This window comes from Erinaceus europaeus, chromosome 8, assembly GCF_950295315.1.
Source record: "Erinaceus europaeus chromosome 8, mEriEur2.1, whole genome shotgun sequence".
Classification (NCBI taxonomy): Eukaryota; Metazoa; Chordata; class Mammalia; order Eulipotyphla; family Erinaceidae; genus Erinaceus; species Erinaceus europaeus.
In genome coordinates this window covers 115496306-115523119 of record NC_080169.1, presented here as the reverse complement: position 1 = coordinate 115523119, position 26814 = coordinate 115496306, and the positions used below count along the sequence as shown (strand labels likewise).

General features: G+C 45.9%; 1 protein-coding gene and 1 long non-coding RNA gene across 3 annotated transcripts; one reads left to right on the top strand and one right to left on the bottom strand.

The window, feature by feature from the left end:
• Window positions 1–3674: 3674 nt before the first annotated feature.
• Window positions 3675–3908, top strand: LOC132539950 (uncharacterized). Its single transcript, XR_009551249.1, has 2 exons — window positions 3675–3758; window positions 3811–3908. It is a non-coding gene; the product is annotated as an uncharacterized LOC132539950 (long non-coding RNA).
• Window positions 3909–7959: 4051 nt separating this feature from the next.
• Window positions 7960–15499, bottom strand: GSTK1 (glutathione S-transferase kappa 1). Of its 2 annotated transcripts, none has more exons than XM_007522309.3 (8): window positions 15340–15499; window positions 14345–14426; window positions 14070–14198; window positions 13733–13833; window positions 13567–13602; window positions 9739–9855; window positions 8483–8576; window positions 7960–8270 (listed from the first exon to the last, which is right to left on the bottom strand). In XM_007522309.3, exons 1-8 carry the CDS (start codon window positions 15409–15411, stop codon window positions 8221–8223), a joined length of 681 nt encoding a protein of 226 aa, XP_007522371.1. In that variant the 5' UTR covers window positions 15412–15499; the 3' UTR covers window positions 7960–8220. The 2 variants fall into 2 exon arrangements, with proteins under 2 accessions (XP_007522371.1, XP_060052727.1); XM_060196744.1 differs by having other exon boundaries at window positions 13733–13803; window positions 15340–15498.
• Between the last annotated feature and the right edge of the window lie 11315 nt (window positions 15500–26814).

Genomic DNA, 26814 nt, shown 5'->3' with positions numbered 1-26814 from the left:
TATTTACATGAGAAAGATGTAGACAGAAAGATACAGAGACAGACCAGAGCACCATTAAGTTCTGGCTTATGGTGGTATGAGGTACTGAACCTGGGGCCTTTGGTACCTCAGCCATACAAACCTTTTTTGTATAACCACTGTACTAGCTTCTCAGCACTTCTTCCTTTTGAAAGTGTTCATGCTGTCTATGGACATACCACACTGAACATGCCTGATCTTGGCTGAAAGACTTCATACCAAGTCTACCCTAAGTGTTTCAGTATGCAATTCGACATTAGAACTTTCCCCTCTCTCCCTCCCTTCCGATCCCCACCCCCACCCCTCTCTCTTTCCTTTTCTTTCTTTCTTACCAGAGCACTGATTAGCTCTGGTTTATGGTGGTGTGGGGGACTGAACCTGGGACTTTGGAGCCTAGGCTTGAGAATCTCTTTGAATAACCAATATGCTATCTACTCCCACCTTCCTTAAAACTTTCTTGTGCCCAGACACAAGCCATTATCACATTTAATGACATTAACATTCATTCAAATCATCATGAAAAAGCCTTTGTTGCTAAGTGAAGGTCGCAGCTTTTAGTTAAAGATGATAGACAAGAAAAGTATTGGCCTCTTCTGAATACACACACACACACACACACACACACACACACACACACACACCTGCATTCACAGCCTTTCTCTAATATATAAAATTAGAAACAGCCTAAATGCTCTCTAGCAGGTTAAACAACCTGGTAGCACTTCCTGGTCCTGGAACACTACTCATCAGGAAAATGAGCAAACCATCAGAGATGCATCACTGTGGATGGGTCTCAAGAGACCTGTACTGAGTGAACATGGCACATCTCATTCCATTTGTACAGCACTCTTGAGATGCTTAAGGAAGAGGGGGTGAGAAGGATGGACGCTGAAGCTACTGAAGGGTAGCATGGGGAACTGCCATGCTAGAAATGCTGAGTCCTAACTGAGGTGGTGTTTACATGAGTCTATGTGTGACAGAATTACGTGGAATGGGGCTGGGAAGTGACACACTCAGCTGAGCACACGTTTCTATCCACAGGGACCTAGGTTCAAGTCACAGGGCTTCGGCTGCATGGAGGAAACTTCATGGGTGGTGAAGCAGGTCTGTAGTTGTCTCTCTCACTCTCTTCCTCTCTGTCATGCCCCTTCATCTTTACCAGTAAAAAAATGAAATAAAGAAAAAATGGCCACCAGGAGCAGTGGACTTGTAGTGCAGGCACCAGGCTTCAATAATAACCCTGATAGCAATAAAAAAAATAACATGGGAACATACAAATGAATGTATGTAAAAATCAGTGATGTCTGGGACAGGGTGGTGGTGCACCTGGTTGAGCGCACATGTTACAGTGCACAAGGACATGGATTGCATTCATACATACCACTGACTTTCTTGAGACTTGTTGCTGACAGAAGATTGTGGACCTTTTCCTTTAAATATATATTTATTAGTATGAGAGAGGGAGTGGGGGGGGGAGGGAGAGAGAGACAGAGAGAGAAAGGAGCGCGTGCGTAAGCCTAACTCTGGCACATGCGATGTTGAAGACGAAACTCTTTTAAGTCCATAGTTCTAGCTGTTGTGCCACCTCCTGGCCCATGAGTGTAAGACTTCTTATTCTCTATAACCATGTGAGACAATCCCTTACAACCAGTTTCATTCCATATACTGATAGTTTGTTGGTTCTCAATTTATAAAAATTATTTTTATTTATAGGATAGAGACTGCCAGAAGTCGAGAGAGTAGGGGAAGATAGAGAGGGAGAAAGAGAGACACCTGCAGAGGCCGGGTGATAGCTCGCCAGGTTAAGCACACATAGTATGAAATGCCAAGGACCCACTCAAGGTTCCCAGTTCAAGTCTCTGGCTCCCCCCTGCAGGGGGGGGGTTCATTTCACAAGCAGTGAAGCAAGTCTGCAGGTGTCTTTCTCTCCTCCTCTCTGTCTTCTCCTCTTCTGTCAATTTCTCTCTGTTCTATATAAATAAATAATAAAAATGGGGGGAAAAGGCCTCCAGGAGCAGTGGATTCCTAGTGCAGGCATCAAGCCTTGGTGATAAACCTGGAGACAAAAATAAATAAAATAAAATAATATAAGAGGCCTGCAGCACTGCATTGCCACTTGCAAAACTTTCCCCCTGCAGGTGGGGGCCAGGGCTCAAACCCAGGTTCTTGTTCATTGTAACATGTGCTTGCAACCAGGTGCCCCACTACCGAGATTCTTATTCTTTAGATTAACACACTTGTTTTGGATCCTGTTTGGGAGAAGGACATAGAAATTATAGTCAGTATCACGCCACCTTAACCCGCTGCACTACCACCCAACTCCCAGGATTTAATTTCTGAAAGAATAAGCCACACTTTCTAGACTAACCCTCATCCTCACATACATGATACTGAAAACAGAAGTGATGGGGGATAGAAGGGTGAAGTGGGCCTGAGGAAGGGTCAAAAAGATGCCATTTGATCCTACAGTCACTAATCATGAAACTCCATCATTCCCAGCAAGTGTCTAAGTCAGGCTTCTTCTAATAGCATATTCTCAAAGATGCCAAACTGTTACTGAAGTATCAGTGTACTACTGTGATTTATAAGAAACAGATATATTTGGTTATTCAGATGACCAAGAAATAGTTCTCAAATATATTTGGTCTTAGACCATGGTTCCTGGTTAATGGTTTCCCAAAGCCTTAGAAATTTCTGTGTAGCAAGGCCAGGCAGTGGTGGACTTGCTTGAGTGCACAGGTTACCAGGACAAGGGTCTGGGTTAGAGGCCCTGCTTCCCACCTGCACGGAAGGTGTGTGTGTGGGGGTTTCACAAAAGATAAAGCAGGTAGGTATATAGGTGTCTGTCTTTCTTTCTTGTTGGCCTGCTTCTAAGACTCCTTCTGTTACATTGTTTGTGGCCTATTTACATAATCATTGTTTTGCCTACACTGGTTTAATCCCCACTGGTTCTCAAGCTTTTTCCTTCTCCCCACACCCTATCCTACATACATCCTCTTCTGACCTGACACTTCTGCCTCAGGAGATATATATAGGACAGGATTGTGATTAGAGATAGCTAGATCGAAACGCATCCCCACTCTTCAATAAAGATTGAACTGCGTCCAGCTCAGCCATGAGTCCTTGGTTGTCTCCCGCCCGTGAAGCTAGACCGGCACTTTCTCCTTTTCCCTTCTGTGTTCTATCAAACAAAAAAAGAAAAAAAATTGGCTCAGGAGTGGTTTATTTATAGTGCCAGCCCCAGCAATCACCCTTGTGGCAATTAAAAAATAACGGAAGATATAAGGGAAGGAAAGAAGGGAGGAAGGAAGGAAAATTCTTGTGTAGAGTGATAAAGCTGTCTTCTGCTATGTGGACCAGGTGACTTCTAGAAATATGTGAGTAAATAAGGATGTGAGTCGATGCTACAATAACCAACTAGGTGGGGCAAAATAGCATAATGGTTATGCTAAAAGACTTTTATGCCTGAAGCTCCAAAGTACCAGGTTCAATCCTCTGCACCACCATAAAACCAGAGTTGAATAGTGCCCTAGTCTTTATTTCTCTTTCTCTCATTAAGATAAAATAATAAATTAACCAGGTGATTAGAAGACTAGGATTTCTAGTTCCATAACCTCTGGGGAGGGAAAAAGGGCTGGAGAATGAGTTCAGTTGCTATCAGTGAGTGTTTTAGCCAAGCACGTCTATAGCATGAGCCCTCCATGATTATCCAAGAGGCCAAGATGACATGGAAGCTCCAGGTGCCTCCTTCATGCCTTGCTTCATGCCCCTCTCCCATCTGGCTGCTCCCAGGTCCCTCCTTCATGCCTTGCCTCATGCCCCTCGCCCATCTGGCTGCTCCCAAGTCACATGGTTTTGTAATCAAACAGTGTTCTAGTTAGTAAATGTTTTTGTTTTTTTTTAAATATTTACTTATTTCCTTTTGTTGCCCTTGTTGTTTTATTGTTGTAGTTATTATTGTTGTTGTCATTGTTGGATAGGACAGAGAGAAATGCAGAGGCGAGGGGAGACAGAGGGGAAGAGAAAGACACTTGCAGACCTGCTTCACTGCTTGTGAAGCGACGCCACTGCAGGTGGGGAACTGGGGGGTTCGAACCGGGATCCTTAAGCTGGTCCTTGCGCTTTGTGCCACCTGTTCTTAACCCGCTGCGCTACTGCCCTACTACCAGTAAATGGGTTGAGTTCTGTGAGCTGAGGGTTTAGGGGAACCTCTCTCTCTCTCTCCCTCTCTCTCTTTAGCCAGTCAGAAATACAGATGTTTACCTGGATTTGCTTCAGGCACCTGAAATCTAGAGGTGGGTGTGGGGTCCTCTAGTTTGCAGCTAGCTGATCCCAAGCACAGGTTAGGGCAGTCTTGGAAAGGTTGAGTCCCTTATCCATGATGTCTGATACTGTCTTTGGGTTGACAGTGTCCAAATTGAGCTGATAGATTTTTTTTTTTTTTTTTTTAAATAGAGAAAGAGAAGGTAGAACAGCTGAGAGAGTGAGAGTGGAAGAGACCACAGCACCAATGTCTCCTTCAATGTGGTGGGAGCTAGGCTCGAATCTGGATCATGCAGAGCAAAGCAGCACACTATCTAGGCGAGTTATTTCACCAGACCTCTTTGAACCTTCGCACACATTGCTGGCATGTGAGAATTGCTTGTGGCTGTGGGAAAACCTACACACACACACACACACACACACACTCTCTCTCTCTCTCATATCATATCTGGGTCCAGGAACCTCTTTCAACTTGGGAGTTCATTCTAATCCCTCCATCTCAGGCGCTCATAGAACAGGGACTTTGGATAAATAATCAGGGAAAGGGGGAAAGTACAGGCTGTGTATGAGAGGGTGGAGCTGGGTTGGGCCAGGGCGAGAGGGTTGGGGCTTGGTCTTGTCATGGAAACACATTGAGGGGTCTGTGAGCTAGGTCTCACTCACCCTGGGAGGCCTCGGGTCTTCCTCAGGATGTGCACAGCAAAGAAGCAACTAGAAAGGAATGGGCAAAACTGCTGCCCACCACCCAGCCACAGCACCTCCAGCTGGGGGTCTCCCACACTGCCCTGCCCTGGTCAATACAGCTGAGTCTTATTCAACCACTGGGGTGCAAGCTCAGCCTTACATGGCTTCCCTCCAGCCTTCCCCCTGGTGAGGGAGAATTTAGTCAGGCAGAAAAACTCTGCCTTCCCTTGGAAGCCATTAAGCAGCATCTGCAGGCCCCTGAGAGGTCACTCTGGAGCAGGCTGTGTGCCTTGCCAGATCCTTGGGCCCAGGTTCGAATCCGTCCTCCACTGCATTGAAGGAAACTTTGGTGCTGTGTTCTCTTTCACTCTTGTTATCTCTGACTTTCTGGTAATCTGTGCACTTACCCGGCTGAGCCACCACTCAGCCACAGGAGGCAGCAGTCTGTAAGGAGCTGGGCCTTGGGTAGAGGAACTTGACCACTGTCTACCTGCAGTATTGCACAGAAAGAGCTAAGTACTCTTGACTCTCTTTTCTCTTTAAAACTTTTTGAATTATCTTTTCTTAAAAGATAATTTTATTGTTGTAGTTGATGCCGTTGTTGGATAGGACAGAGAGAAATGAAAATAGGAGGGGAAGACAGAGAGGAAGAGAGAAAGATAGACACCTGCAGACCTGCTTCACCGCTTGTGAAGCGACTCCCCTGCAGGTGGGGAGCCGGGGGCTTGAACCCGGATCCTTATGCCGGTCCTTGCGCTTTGCGCCACCTGCGATTAACCCGCTGAGTTACTGCCCAACTCCCCTGAATTATCTTTATTTATTGATTGGATAGAGCCAGCCAGAAATGCTGAGGGGAGGGGTTGACAGAGAGGGAGAGACAGAGACACTTGCAGTCCTAGTTTACCACTCGCAGAGCTTTCCCCCAGCAGGTGGGGGCCTGGGGCTCAAACCTGGGTCCTTGCACATTGTGACATGTGCGCTTGACCACCACCCCGACCTCTCTGATTCACTTTTCCTCCTACCTTCGGATCTCCTGTGATGTGAGTCCCAAGAAATTATGGTACAGGCAGCCCTTAATGGAGCCTGCAAAGTTCAGACCCTTGGGTGTGTGGTAGAGGAGGTCAAGGGGTATCTAGGGAGGCCGTGGAGATCCAGCGTGGTATCTGCTTCACTTCTTGGTTTACACCTTTCTATGTCGCTGTGCTTAATGAAAGCAGTGTTACTCTTCATGTCTCAGGCATGAAGAGTCTGGCGTAACCATCCTGCTATCTCCCGGCTGGTCATTTGAACCTAGAGCATGGGGGAGGGGCGCATCTAGAAAGACACCATTCCTACCCCCACTCCTCAAAAACACACCGCTCCTGCTTATTTGACAGCAAGTGGTTTCCAGTCCCTATAGACTGCTACTCTGAAGGCCCAGAGGGATGGGGGGTTTCCTCTCAGCACCCCAACACCAGATGCTTCCTCTGAGTTCTTCCAACAGGACATGATTTAAGGGAACGCCATGAAATCCAGGCACACAGAGCTTTACCAGACTGTCATCTGGGACTGGTTTCTACCGGATGGTTTCTGTCAGCAAGTGACCACCAATTTGTCCCTGGACCCCTAGTCACACATACACCCATTTGCCCTTTTCCTTTAACGGCCACCCCCCCCCCCCCAGCCTGCAGCCAGGGGGAAATAGCTTAATGTGTTAGAGCACAGTGTTATGCCTGAGGCTCAGAGGTCCCAGGTTCAATCCCTGGTACTACCATAAACTAGAGCTGAACATGTTGCACACTGATATCTCTCTCTTCTTTCTCTCTCTCTCTCTCTGTACCTCTCATTAGAATAAATTAATCTTTGAAAACAAAGAAATTAAAAACACGAACAACAACAACAAAAATACCCTCCCTGGGCTAGGAAGACAGCATAATGGTTCATGCCTGAGACCCAGGGTTAATCCCCAGCACCACCACAAACCAGAGCTGAGCAATGGTCTGCTTTCTGTCTGTTTCTCTTTCTCTCTTTATAATTCTTTTTAAACAAAATTTTTATTTTCTTTATCTTATGTAATAGAGACAGCCAGAAATCTAGAGGGAAGGGGGTGATAAAGAGGGAGAGACAGAGAGAGACCTTTAGTACTGCTTCACCACTTGTAAAGCTTTCCCCCTGCAGGTGGGGACCGGGGGCTGAAGCCCGGGTCCTTGTGTGCTGTAACGTGCACTCAAGCAGGTGCGCCAACCCGGTGTGCCGCCCCCTCACCCCCAGCCCCTCTTTAAACTAGATTTTAAAAGGAGGGCTGGATGGTGGTACACCTGGTTGAGAGCACATGTTTCAATGTACCAGGACATAGGTTCAAACTCCCAGTCTCCACTTGCAGGGGGAAAGCTTAGCAAGTAGTGAAGCAGGGCTGCAGTCACCTCTCTTTTTCTCTCCCTCTCTATCTCCCCTTTCCATCTCCATTTCTGTCTTTATCCAATAAAGAAATTATAAAAAAAAATAAGTATAAAAAAAGAAGCTATGACCTTAAAAAAAAAAATTCATTAACTAAATCAAAAGCCCCTTCCTGCCTGCCTTCCAGAGGCTGAGATGGTCATTTCAAAGTTGCCAACAGGCCGTTCTCTGGAGGAGGAGCCCTCTGGGATTCTACAACTTCTGTGAGGAGCTCCCTTGCTGTCACTTTCGGTTTCTTGTGTGACGAAAAGCAGATATGGTTTTCTGTAAGGACCAGACGGAGCTCTGTCATGGGCATGAAGCTCGTCAGATGACATTAAGTGCCAAAAGTCAGCTGGAAAAAATCCCTCTGGCTTTGTTTTCTGTCCCTGACAGGGAGGAGCTAGGGCATTTCTGTCGAAAAGCAAGAAGCAGGCTGGTCCTTCTAACCAAGCGGCTCCAGATGGGGACTCCGGTGAGGACCACAGGAAGAGCTGTTTCCTAGCACCTCCAGGAGGTGGGGCGGGATGCAAGAGTAAGAACATAAGAGGTATCAGGGAGGACACAGACCCACACCCATTGTGACTTGACTGAGAATGTGAGGTTTATTCTGTGAGCCTGTGGAGCTGGAGGCTTGAGAAGGCACTACAGAGTGAGAGGCAGAGAAGTGACAGCAAGCCTGAGAGGACCATGCAGCCCCCCCTCCTCAACACGCACCCCTGGGAATACAAAGGAACCCCAGCCAGAGAGGAAATCCAGAGACCCCCAGGGCATTACAGTAGTGGGGAACAGAGCAGATGGCCGGTCTTTCAGTACCAACTCTTTCCTCTGGGCGTCCTTTTAAAGCCTGGAGTTTGCGGCTGGTGGCACGGGGCCCATCCACTTCTCTCCTGGATGGGGGAAATCACCCACAGGTCACACGCTACCTTAGCCAAGCCCCTTGAATTTTCTAGGAAGAGCTCAGCTTGGGTACAAGGTCAGAAAGCTTCCCTGCTGGGAGTGGCCCAGGGCATTTTGGTACCCGAACCTGCCCTTCTGGTCAGCTGAAAACACAGGGCGGGGACTGGGGTCCAGGGCAGGTCAGGGTACACCTGGGACTTACCCAGCAGGTGTGCCAGTAGCTCCATCCGGTCAGAGCCAAACAGCATGTGGGTTTGGTTATCCACGTGGGCCACAGTGACAGGCAGCCCAAAGGCCTGCAGCAGGGGGTTTCGGTGTGGGGAAGAAGAAGATAAAGCAGGTGTATATTAGCTTGAAGGTGAAGGCTGTGAGCCAATCATGTTCTGAGGAAAAGGGAGATAGCTCATCCAGTAGAGTGCATGCTCTACCACACGAAGCCCTGTGTTTGCACTTGAGCATGGAATAGGAGCACCACAGGCAGCTGGGGAGGGGTGGTAGTGTGAGGGTCTATTCTTTCTCTGTCTGCTTCCTCCCTCACCCCCCCCCCATGACTCACAGGCTCTTCTCCCTCTCTCCCTCACAAAAAACCATTTTTATAAAGGAGAGATAGGCTTTAAAGAGATGGCACATCTGGCTGAGCAAATATGTTACAAGGCTCCAGGACCCTGGTTCAATCCCCTGGTCCCCATCGGCAAAGGGGAATTTTCAAGAGTGGTGAAGCAGGGCTGCAGGTCTCTTTCTGTCTCTCTCTCCCTCTCTATTTCCCCTCTTCCCTCTCAATTTCTGTCTCTATTCAAAACAAATGCACAAGGACCCAGGTTCAAGCCCCCACTCCCCACCTGGGAGGTGGGGATGAGGTGATTCATGAGTGAAAGGGCCTGCGAGTGACTATTTCTCTCTCTCTCTCTCCTCCCCTCTCAATTTCTGTGTCCTAGGAAATAAAATAGGAAAAAGAAAGAAAAAAAGAAAGGAAGAAAGAAAGGAAGGAAGGAAGGAAGGAAGGAAGGAAGAGAAGTAGTTTCTGGGAGCAGTGGATTCAGCATGGACACCAAGCTCCAGTGATAACCTTGGCGATAACAAAACAAAATTTAAAGAGTAGAACATTGGGCCAGGGAAGCCACTTTGTGGTGCAGTGTATGTACAAGGCCCTCAACTAATTTTCTGCATAAAAAAGAAAATTATATGAGGTCACAGAAGAGGAAGAGCTAAAGGGTCCAGAACTGCTTTATATGAAGGCCCTGGGTTCTCATTAGGTTTTTTTTTTCTTTATTTTTTTAAATGTTCTGAGAAGCTCTCTCTCTCCTTTTTTTCTTTCTCCTCTCTTTCTTCCTTCCCTTGGGCTCAAGGAAAGGCTGAAGTGTGGGGCTCCAGAAGAGCCTGAGACCTTGACTTTGGGGGTGGTGTGTAGTGAGGAGGACACACCTCCAGAATGACTCAAATGACTCACTCCATACTCACTCCATATTTGCAGACCTTCTCAGTGGTCTTCTTGAGCTGGTTCGCCACCTTCGGGGTGGACATTGCTTCCAGGAGTCCTCGGGCTTGCTCAGCTGACAAGCCAGCCTTCTCTGCAGCCTGAGTGGGTGGGGTAGAGAGCACAACTGTAATTCCATTAGTGGGAATAGTGAGGTCAGGGAATGCATAGCAGAACACGGGGAACAAAGACACTGCTGCACCAAACCAGAACACATGTTCCTCAGGCACACGTTTCCCATGCCAGGGGGAAGAAAGTAAATGTTGCACGGGAAAATGGGAGTGGTAACAGGTGTGGATGTAGCTTAGAAAAAAAGTGAAAGTAGGGCTTGGAAGTTTATAAAAGCTTTGGCTCTCTTTCTCTCTCTGCCAAGCTGGAAGCATCAACATTTGAGTAAATTGCTCTCACACTGCTTCTCTCTCACTGCCCACGTGTACTCCAACATGCGTGTGTTCTCAATTTTCCTGAACTGTCAGGTTGCTTCGCTGGGGAGAGAACTCCACCGGAGCCAACCTGGGCTGCTGCTTACTCAGCAACGCGGGAGAGGAACCAGGAACTTGTGGCTGAGCGGGAATGCAATGCAATGCCTTTACTGATCAGAGAAAACGCATTTATATCTTTTGAAATGAAAGTGGCAGGTTGGAAAAGGAAATGGCTAGGATAGGGGGTAGAGAGAAGAAAAGAGCATAAAGGTAGCAAGCTTCCATCTAACCAGTGGGGATTAAACCAATACCTTGCAGGCAGGGTGGGTCTCAGGCAAAACAATGATAATGTAAATAGCCTACAATGCAGGGGACCTGTGTAATGACCAGCACTGAACAAAACTTAAAATTCCTGTTGGGTGGTGGGAATCGTGTGGAGTTGTACCCCTCCTACCTTATGGGTTTGTTAATTTATCCTTTCTTAAATAAAAAATAAATTAAAAAGAAAAAAGAAAAAACATTCCTGAAAATCATGCTTTCTCCTCAGTTCTTTGTTGAGCTGAAGTGTGATGAACCTACCGGTCATGTGGGGAACTAAGGACCATACTTCCCAATACAGTAGCATCATCCTGGGAGCCAACACTGGCTTTATTTATTTATTTTTGCTACCACGGCACTAAGAATCCACTGCTCCTGGAAGACATTTCTTCTTCTATTTTTTCCCCTTTCTTTCTAGTTTATTTGATAGGACAGAGAGGAATTGAGAGGAGAGGGAGAGCGAAGGAGAGAGAAAGACAAGAGACCTGCAGACCTGCTTCATGACATGTGAAGCCTCCTCACTGTGGATAGGGAGCAGGGCCTTGAACCAGGTTCTTTTCATGATACTATGTGCACTAAACCACGTGTGCCATCACCCCCAGCCCACCGGTGTGCTATCACCCACCCACCCATGAGGATCTGACTTTGTTAACAGGACCTTCTATCTGTTTCCTTTAGAATCTTAAATGGAGGGCGAGGGTAGACAGCGTAACAGTTATGCAAACAGTCTCTCATGCCGGAAGCTCCAAAGTCTCAGATTCAGCCCCCCCCCCCCCACACGCCCAGCACCACCATAAGCCAGAGCTGAGCAGTGCTCTGGTAAAAAAAAAAAAAAAAAAATCTTAAGCTAGGTAGAAAGAACAGGGGGCAGAAGGACATAGGTAGAGAGTAGATACCAGAAGACATGGTAGAGACCAGCTCCCTAATCTGATCATTAGCAGCATGTGGGGAGATTGAAGTTTGGGGGGGGTGCACCCACAAACACCCAGGACTTGGTCAGCATCATAGAGTGGAGCTAACATTAGAATTGAGGCTTAGAATCAAATGACTCCTCCCTTTCCTTCTTGTAGAATTTCTGAACATTTCTCTGCATTGCATGTTGTGCTGAATCGAGGGCTAAGCGCTGCTTCCCAAGGAATGTTCTGGGGCCTGTGGAGCAGGGCGAAGATTGCAGCCACCTGCCTGATTGAGCAGTAAAGGCTTCAGGTTGGGGCCTGCTGTAAGAGTTTGTGACCAGTGGGTTTCAACCCTGGCTGCTCCTTCAAATCCACAGGGCAACATTAAACACATGCCAGTTCTAGGGTCACCTCTTCAAGAACAAAGACACTGAAATTTCTTCTTTCCTTCCCTCCTTCCTTCCTTCCTTTCTGTTTCTAGGGTTATCCTTGGGGCTCAGTGCCTGCACTATGAATCTGCTGCTCCTGGAGGCCATCCCCCCCCTTTTTGTTGCCCTTGTTGTTGGAGAGGACAGAGAGACAGAGAAGGAGAGAGACAGAGAGACACCTGCAGACCTGTTTCACTGCTTGTGAAAAGTACCCCCTGCAGGAGGAGAGCCGGAGGCTCGAACTGGGATCCTTACGCCAGTCCTTGTGCTTCGAACCATGTGTGGTTAACCCACTGCACTACCAGCCAGCCCCCTGACACTGAAATTTCTAGGGGTGATGCCCAGGTGCCCCCAGGTGATTTTAATATGCAGCCAGAAGGACTCTGACCTTCTCAGCCCAAAGGGAACACTGAGTTAGGTGGTGCCTGTCTTTGACTTAGTTAAAGGACAGAACAGCCCCAGGCCAAATGCTCCCAGGTGGGGGAAAGGTTGCAGAACCAAAAATAGAGCCAGTGAATGGGATGCTGTGCAGAACTCAGCTAAAAGGGTGGGTGGCATTTGCACACAGCACACAGAGATTACGACTCCAAACATCTACCGGCCATTCTCTGTACATTTATGCTGAAAGGGAAGCCCTTTTGAATTTCTGACTCAGTATCAAAAAAAAAAAAAAAAGACACTTTTACCTTTTTACACCTCATCTAAGGCTGTGCACATTTCAATGTTCTGAGCTCTTTCCACTTGTCTCACACACACTTCTGCAGGATTCTGGCTTTGGTTAGTTACTTCTCATTCTCTTAATTTTTTCTTTCTTTCTTCCTTTCTCTCTTTCTTTCTTTCTTTCTTTCTTTCTTTCTTTCTCTTCCTTTCTCCCTTCTTTCCTCTCTCCCTTCCTTCCTCTCTTTCCTTTGCTGTCAATGTTATCTCTGGGGTTAGGTCCCTGCATAGCAAATCCACTGCTTCTGGTGGCCATTTTTTTTCCCCTTCTCTTTTGGATAGATAGAGAAAAATTAAGAACAAAGGGGGAAATAGAGAGGGAGAGATAGAGAGACACCTGTAGCACTGCTTCACTGCTCATGAGGCTTCTCCCTCAGCAGGTGGACACTGAGGTTTGAACCTCGCATCTGTGTACACATGGTGATGTGTACGCACTACCAGGTATAGCACCCCCTTCTAATTTGGATGTCCTGAAAGTCTGTATTAAGATTTTTGGGGCTAAGTTTTATCTTTACCTTAAGTCACCCCCATCCAATCTGGAGGTGGTAACACCCAGTTCTCTAATCAAATAACCTCGTGTGGGATTATGCTCTCTCCCTTTCAGCCTGAAGATATTTTTCCCTGGGTCCTTGGCTGTGCAACAATTTCATGATTTGTCCTTTCAAATATAGTTTTCCTTTCTACCCAAATAAAACAGGAATGACCTCTTCCTCCCCCACAAGAAAACAATGTTCTCTTGGTTCCAAAATGCCAAGTATTACCAGACTTCCTCAGGCAGTGTGTGTGTGTGTGTGTGTGTGTGTGTGTGAGAGAGAGAGAGAGAGAGAAACAGAGAGACAAAAAATGTGTGTGTGTATGTGTGAGGGGGAGAGAGAATATGTGTGTGAGAGAGAGGTAGAGAGAGAGTGTGTGCATGAGAGAGCATGTGTTTGTGAGAGATAGAGAATTTGTGTGTGAGAGAATGTGTCTCTGTGTGTGTGAGAGAGAGTGAGTGAGTGTGTGTGTAGAGCAGGATAGAGCAGTACACTCACCGCCAGGATGCTCTGGGGCTCTGTGATGTCTTCATCCTGGAATGGAGAGCATACTCAGCAGAATGTGGGTACCCAGGCACTTGGAGGGCGGGAAGTCACAGTGAGACACACAGGCATGGGCAAGGACTGGGGCTGGGGTGGGGGGGAGGCGGAGGCTTGCCCTCACCTGGGACCAGATTCGCATCCACAGTTCTCTGGACACCTTCTCCAACTTCTCGGGACACTCCATGTTCACAGCTGTGAGGAAGCACATGGCCGACATACTTCCTGTGGGGACCGGATGTCAGAGGAGCTGTCTTGCTTGGTGGTGGTACAGAGCCAGCTCAGTCCTACTTGGGGATCCCCTGCACCCCAAGCTCCACAGCTTTCAGATCTCTTCCCTTTTGTCTCATGTTTCCCCCTTGTCTGGCCCTCCCCAGAGCTTTCTGCTTCGTATAGTCAGTCTAATCTCCATCCCTCCTTTCTGGCCTCCCAGACCCACCCGTACCCCAGGGTCTCTTCACCTTTTTCGAACATCACAGACATGAAGTCCTTGGGGGCACGGATGGGGACCTGGACATGCTGTTTCAAGCGCTCCAGGTCTTTTGCCAAGTACATGGCTTTTCGGGGAAGCATTGCTGGAGGCTTGTTTCCTGCAAGTGCAAAGGACTCTGTTTTTTTTTTTTTTGGGGGGGTAGGTTTACCTGAATTTTAGGTAGGTGGCAAATGGCTTTCTGTGACTCAACTGAGGCCAGTCCCCTGGGCCCATCCCTGCCGGGAAGGCCCCTTCTCCTCTTACCGCTGTCTTTCATGATGGCTGCAATGAGCGTGGGGCGCAGCTGCAGGTCCACATTCCAGATGTTCTTGTACCGGCACAGGATCTGGAGAGTGGGGGTGGGGGTGGGGAGAGGCAGCACCACCGGAGACAGTGAGAGCAAGGAGGGGGCTCTGAGGAGAGCTGGAGACAGACACGAGTGCGCGCGCGCGCACACACACACACACACACACACACACACACACACACACACCTGGACGGTTACATAGGGCAAAATTCCAGAAAGGGGGTAGAGAAAGATGCTCTATCCTTAGAACTGGAACCCAGAAGCATTGCTCTGTGAACAGTTTCCAGTCTGTTCTGCACCCCTCCTTCCCACAAGCTGAATAAAATCCCACAGCTAGCAGGGAGGAGGGGCTCAGCAGTGCGTGGATGTCCCCTGGCATTCTCTTTGCTGCGGAGAAAACGCTGCTTTGGGATGCCAGGCTTCCATCCAGAGCCTGTCCTCATCCGGCTTAGAACTACAAAGTGACCTTCAGCCTGGGCGAGCACCCCGCCCCGCGGCCAGGTCTCTTTGCTGGTGTCCAAGTTGGTTGGGCAGCAGCAGGAAACGCACGAAACCAAGGGCCTTGTGCCTAGTACCCTGCGTCCTGCATCCAGAACCCAGCACCCAACTCTCCAGAGCCCTGCACTCAGCGCGCAGCACCCACTTCCCAGCGCCCTGGACCCTGAGACTAGCACCCACTCTCCAGCGCCTAGCACTCACTCCCTGTCACCCAGTACCCAGCGCCCACTCTCCAGTGCTCAGTACCCACTCCTCAGTGCCTTGTACCCATCGCCCACTCCCCAGCGCCCTGCACCCCGAGACTAGCACCCACTCCCTGGCGCCCAGTACCCAGCACCCACTTCCTGGAGCCCTGCATCCAGCACCCTGCTCCTAAGGCCCAGCTCCCTTCCGCACCCCGCCCCTGCCTCCCTGCCTCGCCCCACGCCCTCGCGGAGGTTCCCCCCGGAGTCACCTCAAAGCCCAGCCATGAATAAGGGGACAGCACGTCGTAGTAGAGCTCCAAGGTGCGCGGCAGGGACCCCATGCTGCAGTGAGGAGGGGAGGCGTCCCAAGCACTTGCTTTTCTAGGGGCGCGGTGGTACCGCCCCCATTCCCGGCCTGCCTCGGAGTGCGGTCCAGAGCACCGCCCGGAGCACCCGCCCCGAGCATCGTCCCCCGAGCACCCGCCCCCAGCACCGCCCCCCTAGCACCGTGCCCGAGCACCCACCCCCCCCAGCACCGCCCCCGAGCACCCGCCCCGAGCACCAGGCCCCGAGCATCCAACCCGAGCACCGGGCCCGAGCACCCTCCCCCGAGCACCCGCCCCGAGCACCGCCCCGAGCACCCGCCCCCGAGCACCGCCCCCGAGCACAGCCCCCGAGCACCGCCCCCGAGCACCCGCCAGAGCTTGGTCCAGCTCCGGCCTCCAAGGCCACGGCCACTGCCGGGGCTCTGCGCCACGTCCCGAGAGCCCCGGGCTGCTGGGGCGCTCCGCCGTGGACCGGGTGTGTCTCTTTCACTGTGTGAACTTTTTGCCAAGTCCCTTGACCTCTTTGAACCCTGTCCCCAGCCACCCCTGTGTCCTTTGGTTCCTCGTAAAAACAAAAACCAACCAACCAAACAAAAAGGGCGGGGGACACTTGACTCCATCATGTAGACTTGTGAGGCAGGAAAGAAGCCCGGCAAACTTTGCTTACTGGGTTACTGAGTAGCTCCACAAGAAGTTCCCAGATTCCATAGATGCTGTCTGTCTCAGAGTTTAGCACAATGCCTAGGACTTTTTTTTTTCTTTTCTTCCTTTTTCTTTTTGGCAACTAATGTTTATCTTATCAGTCATTGCAATAATAAAGGTAGGGAGAGTGAGGAATGGTCTGCCCTGCTGATTGCTTGATTAATTGACTGATTGATTGAATAGAGACAGGGAAATTGAGAGGGAAGGAGGAAACAGAGATGGGGAAAGAAAGACAGACAGACAGACAGACACTTGCAGCACCACTTCACTACTCCTGAAGATTTCCCCCTGCAGGTGGGGGACAGGGGCTTGAACCTGGATTCTTGAACATTGTAACATGTCTGCTTTACAGAGTGGTCCATCGCCTGGCCCAGGGGTCTACCTTATTTGTACTTGGAGGAGGGGGGATGTCATATTATCTTATACTGAAGATACTGAAAAGAAGCAAAATTTAAAAGAAAACTCACGCCATTTTATTCCCATTATTCTTTACATTGTTATTTTTATGAATTGGAAAACCATGACAATAAAGACCCCAGTCATGGGGCTAAGTGGTGGTGCACCTGGTTGAACACACGTGTTACCGTGTTCAAGAATCCGGGTTTGAGCACCCAGTTCCCACCTGCAGGGAGAAAGCTTTGAGAGTGGTGAAGCAGTGCTGCAGGTGTCTCTCTGTCTCTCTCCCTCTCCATCTCCCCATTCCCTCTTGATTTCTGTCTCTATCCAATAAATAATGATTAAAAAAAAAACAGATTCCAGTCTTTATTTACACTCACTAGGAAAACTACTCCAAACTATTAGAACAGAGGCACAGTAGAAGCCTTGGCATAGAAGGAAGCATGTAAGACAGAATGAGAGATGAGGTTATCCTCAGCCTGCCTGCAGACTAACTGCACAATCATTTCAGAAATAGAAAAATTGTACTTTTCCTCCTTGAATTATATATTCTCCGGTAATGTTGATCCAGGTAACTACCCTGTTAATGGAGATAAGAGTTTATGTTAAAAGAAAGTCATCACTTAGTTAAAAAACAAAACAAAACAAAACAACAACAAAACCCCCTTATATTTGTCAGTCATTGGAGATTTACAGTCGTTATAAAGATGAAGAATCTTCAGTAGCATTTATTTGTCATGTCTCTTTTTTTCAGTTGTTACTAGGGTTATTTTTTTTTTTACTTTTAAAAAATTTATTTATAGGGGGTCGGGCGGTGGCGCAGTGGATTAAGTGCATGTGGCAGGGACCAGCGTAAGGATCCCTGTTTGAGTCCCCAGCTCCCCACCTGCAGGGGAGTCGCTTCACAGGCAGTGAAGCAGGTCTGCAGGTGTCTGTCTTTCTCTCCCCCTCTCTGTCTTCCCCTCCTCTCTCCATTTCTTTCTGTCCTATCCAACAATGAACAGCATCAACAATGACAATAATAATGACCACAACAAGGCTGCAACAACAAGGGCAACAAAAAGGGGGAAAAAATGGCCTCCAGGAGCGGTGGATTCACGGTGTAGGCACCGAGCCCAGCAATAACCCTGGAGGGAAAAAATAATAAAAATAAAAATTACTTATATAAAGGAAACACCAACAAAAACATAGGATAAGAGGGGTACAACTCCACACAATTCCTATCACCAGAACTGTGTATCCCATCCCCTCCCCTGATAGCTTTTCTATTATTCTTTAACCATCTGGGAGTATGGACCCAGGGTCATTATGAGATGCAGAAGGTGGAAGGTCTGGCTTCTGTAATTGCTTCCCCGCTGAACATGGGCATTGACAGGTCGATCCATACTCCCAACCTGTCTCTCTCTTTCCCTAGTGGGGCAGGGCTCTGGGGGAGCGGGGCTCCAGGACATATTGGTTGGGTTGTCTGCCCAGGGAAGTCTGGTTGAAAAAGAGGGAACATACAAAGCCGAACAAATTGTTGACTAATCATGAACCTAAACGTTGGAATATTATAGATGAAGATTTGGGGGTCTCTATTTTGTAGATAGCTAGTAGGCTTATTTAAGCTATATTCCAAGGAGCCTATGGCTAAACTAGTGGGTTTTTTTTTTTTTTTTTTTGAGCCTGACATCTGATATGCAGGTCGACCTAAGTTATTGTCTGGGGAGATAATGTCATGGCTGGAAAAAGGGCTAGGAAGCTAGATCAGCAAAGAAAGCAACTTCCAAATATGGGAAAGGTTTATAAATGTTGTTGCTGAAAACCCCACTGATATTCAGTTTAGGAGCCTATGTGACCTCTGCATCTCTGTAGATCTGAGCTCACATTCTGTGGTCATGAGTAGGAACGTTCCAAGCTGCCCCAATTTCTGGACCCATCTTCCTCAGGTGGGAGATAGAGTATGTTGTCCAGCCTCCCTTTGGAGGATGGAACATTCTCTGCCGTTGTTGCTCCACATTGAGGGCAAAGTCCTATGGGTGCCCACAAAGGGGTCTATTGTGCTGTTCCTGATGGAGATGACCAGTAACACTGGAGAGAGGGATCTAATTGAGGTTAGGCCCATCTTCTTTGTTTGGGAATCTCAGGATTCCCCGGCCAGTGTCCTATTTCTCCTTATTTACACTGTCACTCACCATTTTTAAAATAGTATATATATATATATTTTTTTCCCTTTTGTTGCCCTTGTTTTATTGTTGTTGTAGTTATTATTGTTGTTGTTATTGATATCGTTGTTGTTAGATAGGACAGAGAGAAATGGAGAGAGGAGGAGAAGACAGAGGGGGGGAGAGAAAGACACCTGCAGATTTGCTTCCCAGCCTGTGAAGAGACTCCCCTGCAGGTGGGGAGCTGGGGGCTCGAACCAGCTTCTTTACACTGGTCCTTGTGCTTGGTGCCATGTGTGCTTAACACGCTGTGCTACCGCCTGACTCCCCACCTACCAGTTCTATCCTTCATCAGGGAAGCTTGTCTGCAGCAATAGTTAATGTAGTGTGCTTAATGGTTTCTTCTGCATTTATTAATTGGAATTCTTCTGAATTGAGAACTGGCTGATTTATTTATTCATTCAACCATTTACATCAGTGTGGATTCAAGAATATTCACTACAAGGCCCAGAAAGAGGAAAGAGTTGATTGAGTCTATATTTTGTCATCTTACAGCATTACTGTCATTGTTATTATCATTTTAACTATTTTGTGCCTTGTGCATAACCCCAGTGGTAACAGCTATATATATGTGTATTCATTTGCACGTACATACTTATACACACACCTCTGTGTTGTCATCTTCATATTTTTGAGAGACAGAACAGCCTAGGTATTGATTAGAGTTGGAGCATCAAGAAATAGTCTAAGATAATTATTTAAAATAGCAAAATGTACTTAACATAGCAAAAGTAGCAGTCGGGTAATACAGGAATTGCATGGGAAAACTTCCCAGTTCCCAGGCACCACAAGCTCTGGCAGAGTGATCTTCTTTCCTTTCCCTTGGTACAGATAATTCTTTTTAAGAAATTGCAAATGTAGGGGACCATGTTGGTACACCCAGGAGAGTGCACGCATCACCATGTGCTGGGATAGCCTGAGGGTGCTTCTTCCCGAGCTAGTGCTCTCTGGGTTGGAGAGAACTCAACAGGAGCCAACCTAGGCTGCTGCGTGGGAGAGGGATCAGGAACTCGTGCCTGGGGCTAGCATTGCAGGAGAGAGACTCTGGGACTCTCAGAGCCAGAAGGCAATCCCATAGGTGTTTAATCAGAAGAGCAGCTGTATTTTTACTTGCCAAGGAGGAAATAGTAGGGTGGAAACAGGATGTGATGTAGAGAGGGTGGAGCGAAAAGAGTGCAAACTATTGGTGGAAAACACCGTGTGACTAGGAGAGGGGGCGGAGCAAAAAGGGAGTGCCAACCAGTGGGGATCAAACCAATGCAAACAAAACAATGATTATGTAAATAGAACACAGCATCATGCAATGCAACAGAAGTGGTCTGAGAAGCAGAATTTAGAAGCAGACCAACAACCATGTGCAAGGACCAGGGTTCAAGCCTCCAGTTCCCACCTGCAGAAGGGGATGATTCATGAGTGCTGAAGCAGTGCTGCAGATGTCCTTCTCTCCCTCTCGCTCTCTCTCCCTCTCAATTTCTCCCTGTCTCTATCAAACAATAACAGTAAAATAAAAATTAAATTAAGTAGAAAATAAAGGGGAAAAAATGGCCACTGGGAACTGCATTGAGCCCCAGAGATAACCCTGGTGGTAAAAACAAAGAAACAATAGCAAATGTAACTCACAGAGGAACTAAGCATGGTGCAGTTATCAAACATGGGAGAAGGGAGAAGGAATGGTGTGTATAAGCCAAACCCTCAGCTTTCATGGCCGAGCCAATGATACTTATCACTGAATAGAGTTTTAATTGGGTAATTTGTAATTAAGTATTGAAAAACCAGTTACTCTTTCTTAAAAATTCCATTTTTTAAGAATTGTACTGAGTTACATTTTCAAATCTGTGAAAGAAGGATTTATCAGTAAATAGTATTGGTACAACTGAGAGATTTAAAAAGAATGCCTTTGGATGCATATTTAATACCAGGAATGTTTCTAGAAGGTTCAACTATTTAAAAATAAAACACTAAAATATCTGAGGAACACATAGAAAAAATTTGTATTAATAAAAAGAGCAAAATAATAAATAAGATGCATAAAGAAAAACATGATGGGCTGGGGAGACAGCATAATGGCTATGCAAAAACACTTTCATGCCTGAGGCTCTGAGGTCCCAGGTTCAATCCCCAGCACCACCACAAGCCAGAGTTGAGCAGTGCTCTGGTGTCTCTATCTCTCTTTTAGCTTTTCTCTGTCTCTATTAAAAATAAATAAATAAATAAAAGATTTAATTTAAAAACCTGAAAAAATCTGGGAGTTGAGAAGGCCTTGCTGACTTTAATGTCAAATGCTCAAAACCTTCAAAAAAAATTTATACATTCAATTATGTACAATAAAAAATATCATGGTGAGATCAGGCAACAGAACGAGTAACTGGTTCTTTTCATGATCAAAAAACGGATTCTTATATTATAGAAAGAGCTAAAAACAAAAATCAAGAATGCCTTTCTCTCCCTCTTTATCCCCTTCCCTACCCAGTTTCTCTCTGTCTCTATCAAAAAAAAAATTAAATTAAATAGAAGATAAAGAAAGGTGCAGGTGGTGGTGCACCTGGTTAAGAGTACACATTACAGTGCACAAGTTCCAGGGTTCAAGCCCCTGGTCTCCACCTGCCATGGAAAAGCTTCACAAGTGGTGAAGCAGGGTTGCAGGTGTCTCTCTGTCTCTTTCTTTCTCTCTCTCCTCCTCTCCTCTCAGTTTCTCTGTCTCCATACAATAATAAATAAATAAATACACAAAAATGTTTTTTTTTAAATGAAAAGACAATAAAGGGGGGAAAATGGCCACCAGGAAAAAACAGGCAAATCAAATGAACAGAACATTCACTAAATGGCTGTGCAGGTGGCTCTCAAACTTAAAGAACCCTGCTCTTGCAGATTTGTGAAACTTGTGAGTTACAATCACAGCATATGTTTTCATCTATCCTACCGGCAAAGATAAAAAAAGAGTTGATGACTCACTATGTTGGCAGGGACCCTTGGCAAGTCATTGCCTGGTGGAACTGGTGGGAGTGGAGATTTATGACACCTCCAACAGGACCGTTGTGCAATATTTTTCTGGTTTACACACGCATATGCCCTTTGTCCTAGAAATTCCATCTTTAAGGACTTGTCCTATAAACACCATTGCCTACCAGCAGTATGGGGTGTTGTGGAGTTATTCCAGTGCTGGTGGCAAAAGATTGGAATCTACCTAGGTGTTTATCAAACTGGAGCTGATTCAGTACACCAAGATTTATCATGTCTCTAACTTTAAAAAGAATCTAAAGTTCTTCATAATGTTAACGTTGGATGACAACCTAAGGGAAAAAATAGTCAAAAAAGCATTAACATTCAGTTTCTTTAAAAAACATTTTACTTAACTATTAAATGAGAAAGATTCAGAGACAAAGATGTTTGTCGATTATCTGCCCTGTAGAAACTTGTTCGGGCAGAAGGGAGAAAGGATTCCATGGAGACTTGATGTAATTTATGGCCAGTTGCATATTTAACTTGGATTTCAGAAAAAAAAATCAATCATGAAGGTCACACAACACACGGGGCTCTGTTTTTCAAACTCCAAGATACAGACAAGTAATTACAGCTCTGCTTCTCGGCAGCTGGCATTTTCCATGTGTGCTTAACCTGCTGCTCCACCGCCTGGTTGCCAAGCAGCTGGCATTTTCTGAAGGATTTGCTGAGAGTCATGTAACCTTCTGTGCATTGGTTTTAGCTCCTAAGAAAGCACACACACAGATGCAAGGCAGTGAAGCCACCATTGTTCTGGATCTAATCGTCCATAGACTCTGCTTCATTCAAAGTGATATACTTTTGTGAACTAGGGTACTACACTTGGTGAATCATAAATTTAGTGGCAACATCTCCTCTCAGTGGCACACAGCAGTGGAACAACATTAAAGCTGCCACCAGCTAATACCTGCTGCCGCTGTACCTAACAAATGTCTCAGTACCTGTGGATATAAACAAAACAGAAAGAATACAGATATGTCTTAGTGGTTAGGCATGCTTTTTCTTAATTTCTCAGATTCTCCTCAAAGCTTTGATCTTATTTATTAATCAACCCTGGTGATCAACCCTAGTGATCTATTAATCATACGGAGCTATAGTGAACTAGACATATTGAAAGTATTTGCTTTCAAAATTGGAAACTACAAACAAGACAGTGAAAGTCATCCATCATCCTAGAAAGTTCCCTGGTGTCCTTTGGCAAGCCCTCTCTTTAGCCCTCCCTCCCTCCATTCCCAAACAACCACTGGTCTGCTTCCTGTTATGGGGGTAAAGCCAAGGTCTCTGCATTACTTTTTTCAGTTAGAAGACAGAGAGAGTGAGAGTGAAAATAACATGAGAGCTTCCTCCAATGCCATAGGACCTCCCTTGTGCTGTAAGCACTTGAATCAGAGCTGCAGGGCACCTGCCTTACCCAGTGAACTATCTTTCTGGTCCAGGTCTATCATTAAAAAAAAAAAATTACTTATTCCCTTTTGTTGCCTGTTGGTGGCTGAAAAGAGAGTTAACATACAAAGCCAAACAAATTGTTGAGCAGTCATGGACGCAAAGATTGGAATAGTGGAGAGGAAGTGTTGGGGGGGTACTCACTGCAACACTGCAAACTCTAGTTTACTTCTGCTTTCAGGTATATATTTTGCACTAGTTTATGGATACGTGTGAACTTATGTTCTCTCTCACAGAATCTGGTCTATATCTAGGTTTTGGGACTTTGTTAGAAAGTGAACCACCTGGGATGGAATTAGAGAATACTGTGAAAGGAAAGGTCTCACCCGAGTAATGAAGCTGAAGGGTTGCCATTCCACACCTAAAGTCTCTGGACACAGTCTGAGCTGAAGCATGTTGAGGTGGCAATCGTTGTGTTGATTAGGTTGCGATCGGCAGATGCAATATTATTTGATATGGATTGGGAGAGGCATATGGGATAGTGGGCCCTATCCTAAGGTTCCAGGACGGGGGAAATATAGGCCCTATAGTGAAGATGTGAGGTTTCTGCTCTCTTAGGGATCAAAAAGACAATGGATAGTTATTGATATCACCACAATATTTGGTAATTGTTAACTTTGAAAAGTCCTTTTGTTAGGGTTTGCTGTATAGTACTCAGTATCTTGTATATAGCTGTGCCACCGGTTGCTTCTGATCTACTTGGTCTAGGCTTTTGATAGAGTCTGCATATCAAATACACAGCCTATATATTAAAAAGATTCAGTCTGTGTTTAAAAAACTTTGAGACATACAATTAATTTTCCCCCTCTCATGTTAATTAACTAGTGATTTATATGACTACACTTTACTAGGAGTATACATAAACACCATTCCCACCACCAAAAGACTGTGTCCCATCCCACCCACCCACCCCCAACCCCCCGAGCCCAGGAAGCCACATGTCTACCCCTCACTACAGGGTTTTTACTTTGGTGCCCTAGTTTCAATTTAGTCAGATCCTGCTTTTAGTTTCCCTTTCAGATCTTCTTTCTCAACTTCTGTTGATGAGTCGGATCATCCCATACTCATCTTTATCTTTCTGACTTAGCTCACTTAACATAAGTCCTTCTAGCTCTGTCCAAGATGGGTCAGATAAGGTGGGTTTATTGTTCTTGATAGTATTCCATTGTGTATATATACCACAGCTGTCTCAGCCACTCATCTGTTGTCAGGCACCTGGGTTCCTTCCAGGTTTTAGCTATTATGAATTGTGCTGCTATGAACATAGATGTACACACCTCTTTTTGGTTGGGTGTTATGGAGTCCTTGGGGTATATCCCCAGGAGAGGAATTACTGGATCATATGGAAGGTCCATGATACCAAAAGCAGATAGAGACACAACAAAAAAGGAAAACTACAGACCAATATCTCTGATGAACATAGATGCCAAAATATTAAACAAGATCTTGGCCAACAGGATACAGCAGCATATCAAAAAAATTGTTCATCACGACCAAGTGGGATTTATCCCAGGAATGCAAGGCTGGTTCAACATATGTAAGTCTATCAATGTCATTCACCACATCAATAAAAGCAAAGCCAAAAACCACATGATTATCTCAATAGATGCAGAGAAAGCCTTTGACAAAATCCAACACCCAATCATGCTCAAAACTCTACAAAAAATGGGAATAGAGGGGGAAATTCCTCAAGATAGTGGAATCCATATATAGCAAACCTATGGCCAACATCATACTCAATGGACAGAAGTTGAAAGCATTGCCTCTCAGACCAGGGACTATACAGGGCTGTCCACTATGACCATTACTTTTCAATATAGTATTGGAAGTTCTTGCCATAGCAATCAGGCAAGAGAAAGAAATCAAAGGAATACAGATTGGAAGGGAAGAAGTCAAGCTCTCACTATTTGCAGATGATATGATAGTCACATAGAAAAACCTAAAGAATCCAGTAGAAAACTACTGGAAGTTATTAGGCAATATAGCAAGGTGTCAGGCTACAAAAACAATGTACAAAAATCAGTGGCATTTCTCTATGCAAACACTAAATCTGAAGAAGAAGACATCCAGAAATCACTCCCATTCACTGTTGCAACAAAATCAATAAAATACCTAGGAGTAAAGCTGACCAAAGAATTGAAAGACTTTATTACTGAAAACTATGAGTCACTCTTCAAGGAAATAGAAACTGATACCAAGTAATGGAAAGAAACCCCATGCTCATGGATCAGAAGAATAAATATTATCAAAATGAATATTCTCCCCAGAGCCATATACAAATAATGCGATATCCATCAAAGTTCCACCAAGCTTCTTTAAGAAAATAGAACAAACACTACAATCATTTATCTGGAACATGAAAAAACCTATAATTGCCAAAACCATCTTGAGGAAAAGAAACAGAAACGGAGGCATCACACTCCCAGATCTCAAACTATATTATAAGGCCATCATCATCAAAACAGCCTGGTACTGGAACAAAAATAGGCACACAGACCAGTGGAACAGAATTGAAATCCTAGACTTAAACCCCCACACCTATGGACATCTAGTCTTTGATAAGGGGGCCCAAAGTGTTAAATGGAAGAAGGAGTCTCTCTTCGATAAATGGTGCTGGGAAAACTGGATTGTAACATGCTGAAGAATGAAATTGAACCGCCTTATCTCACCAGAAACAAAAATCAGCCCCAAATGGACCAAAGATCTGGATGTCAGACCGGAAACTATCAAATACTTAGAGGAAAACATTGGTTAAACACTTTCCCACCTAAACCTCAAGGATAACTTTGATGAAACAAACCCAATTGCAAGGAAGACTAAAGCAGAAACAAACCAATGGAACTACATCAAATTGAAAAGCTTCTGCACAGCCAAAGAAGCTATCACACAAAGAGACCCCTCACAGAATGGGAGAAGATCTTCACATGCCAAACATCAGACAAGAGACTAATCACCAAAATATACAAACAACTCAGAAAACTTAGCACCAAAAAAGCAAATGACCCCATCCAAAAATGGGCAGAGGATATGAACAAGACTTTCACTTCAGAGGAGATCCAAAAGGCTCACAAACATATGAAAAACTGCTCCAGGTCGCTGATTGTCAGAGAGATGCAAATAAAGACAACACTGAGATACCACCTCACTCCTGTGAGAGTGGCATACATCAAAAACGACAGCAGCAACAAATGTTGGAAAGGCTGTGGGGACAGAGAAACCTTCCTACACTGCTGGTGGGAATGTAAATTGGTCCAGCCTCTGTGGAGAGCAGTCTGGAGAACTCTCACAAGGCTAGACATAGACCTTCAATATGACCCAGTAATTCCTCTCCTGGGGTTATACCCCAAGGATTCCATAATGCCCAAACAAAAAGATGTGTGTACATCTATGTTCATAGCAGCACAATTCATAATAGCTAAAACCTGGAAGGAACCCAGGTGCCCAACAGCAGATTAGTGGCTGAGAAAGCTGTGGTACATATACACAAGGGAATACTATGCAGCTATTAAGTACAATGAGCCCACCTTATCTGACCCATCTTGGACAGAGCTAGAAGGAATTATGTTAAGTGAGCTAAGTCAGAAAGATAAAGATGAGTATGGGATATCCCCACTCATCAACAGAAGTTGAGAAAGAAGAACAGAAAGGGAAACTAAAAGCAGGATCTGATTAA

Excerpts from the sequence above, each read along its gene's own strand:
- GSTK1 (XM_007522309.3), bottom strand. The coding sequence starts at position 15,411 with ATGGGGTCCCTGCCGCGCACCTTGGAGCTCTACTACGACGTGCTGTCC. Across the intron at positions 14,427-15,339 it reads ATTCATGGCTGGGCTTTGAG|ATCCTGTGCCGGTACAAGAA; the intron begins GTGACTCCGGGG and ends CCCACTCTCCAG. Across the intron at positions 8,577-9,738 it reads AGAAGGTCTGCAAATATGGA|GCCTTTGGGCTGCCTGTCAC; the intron begins GTGAGTATGGAG and ends CCCCTGCTGCAG.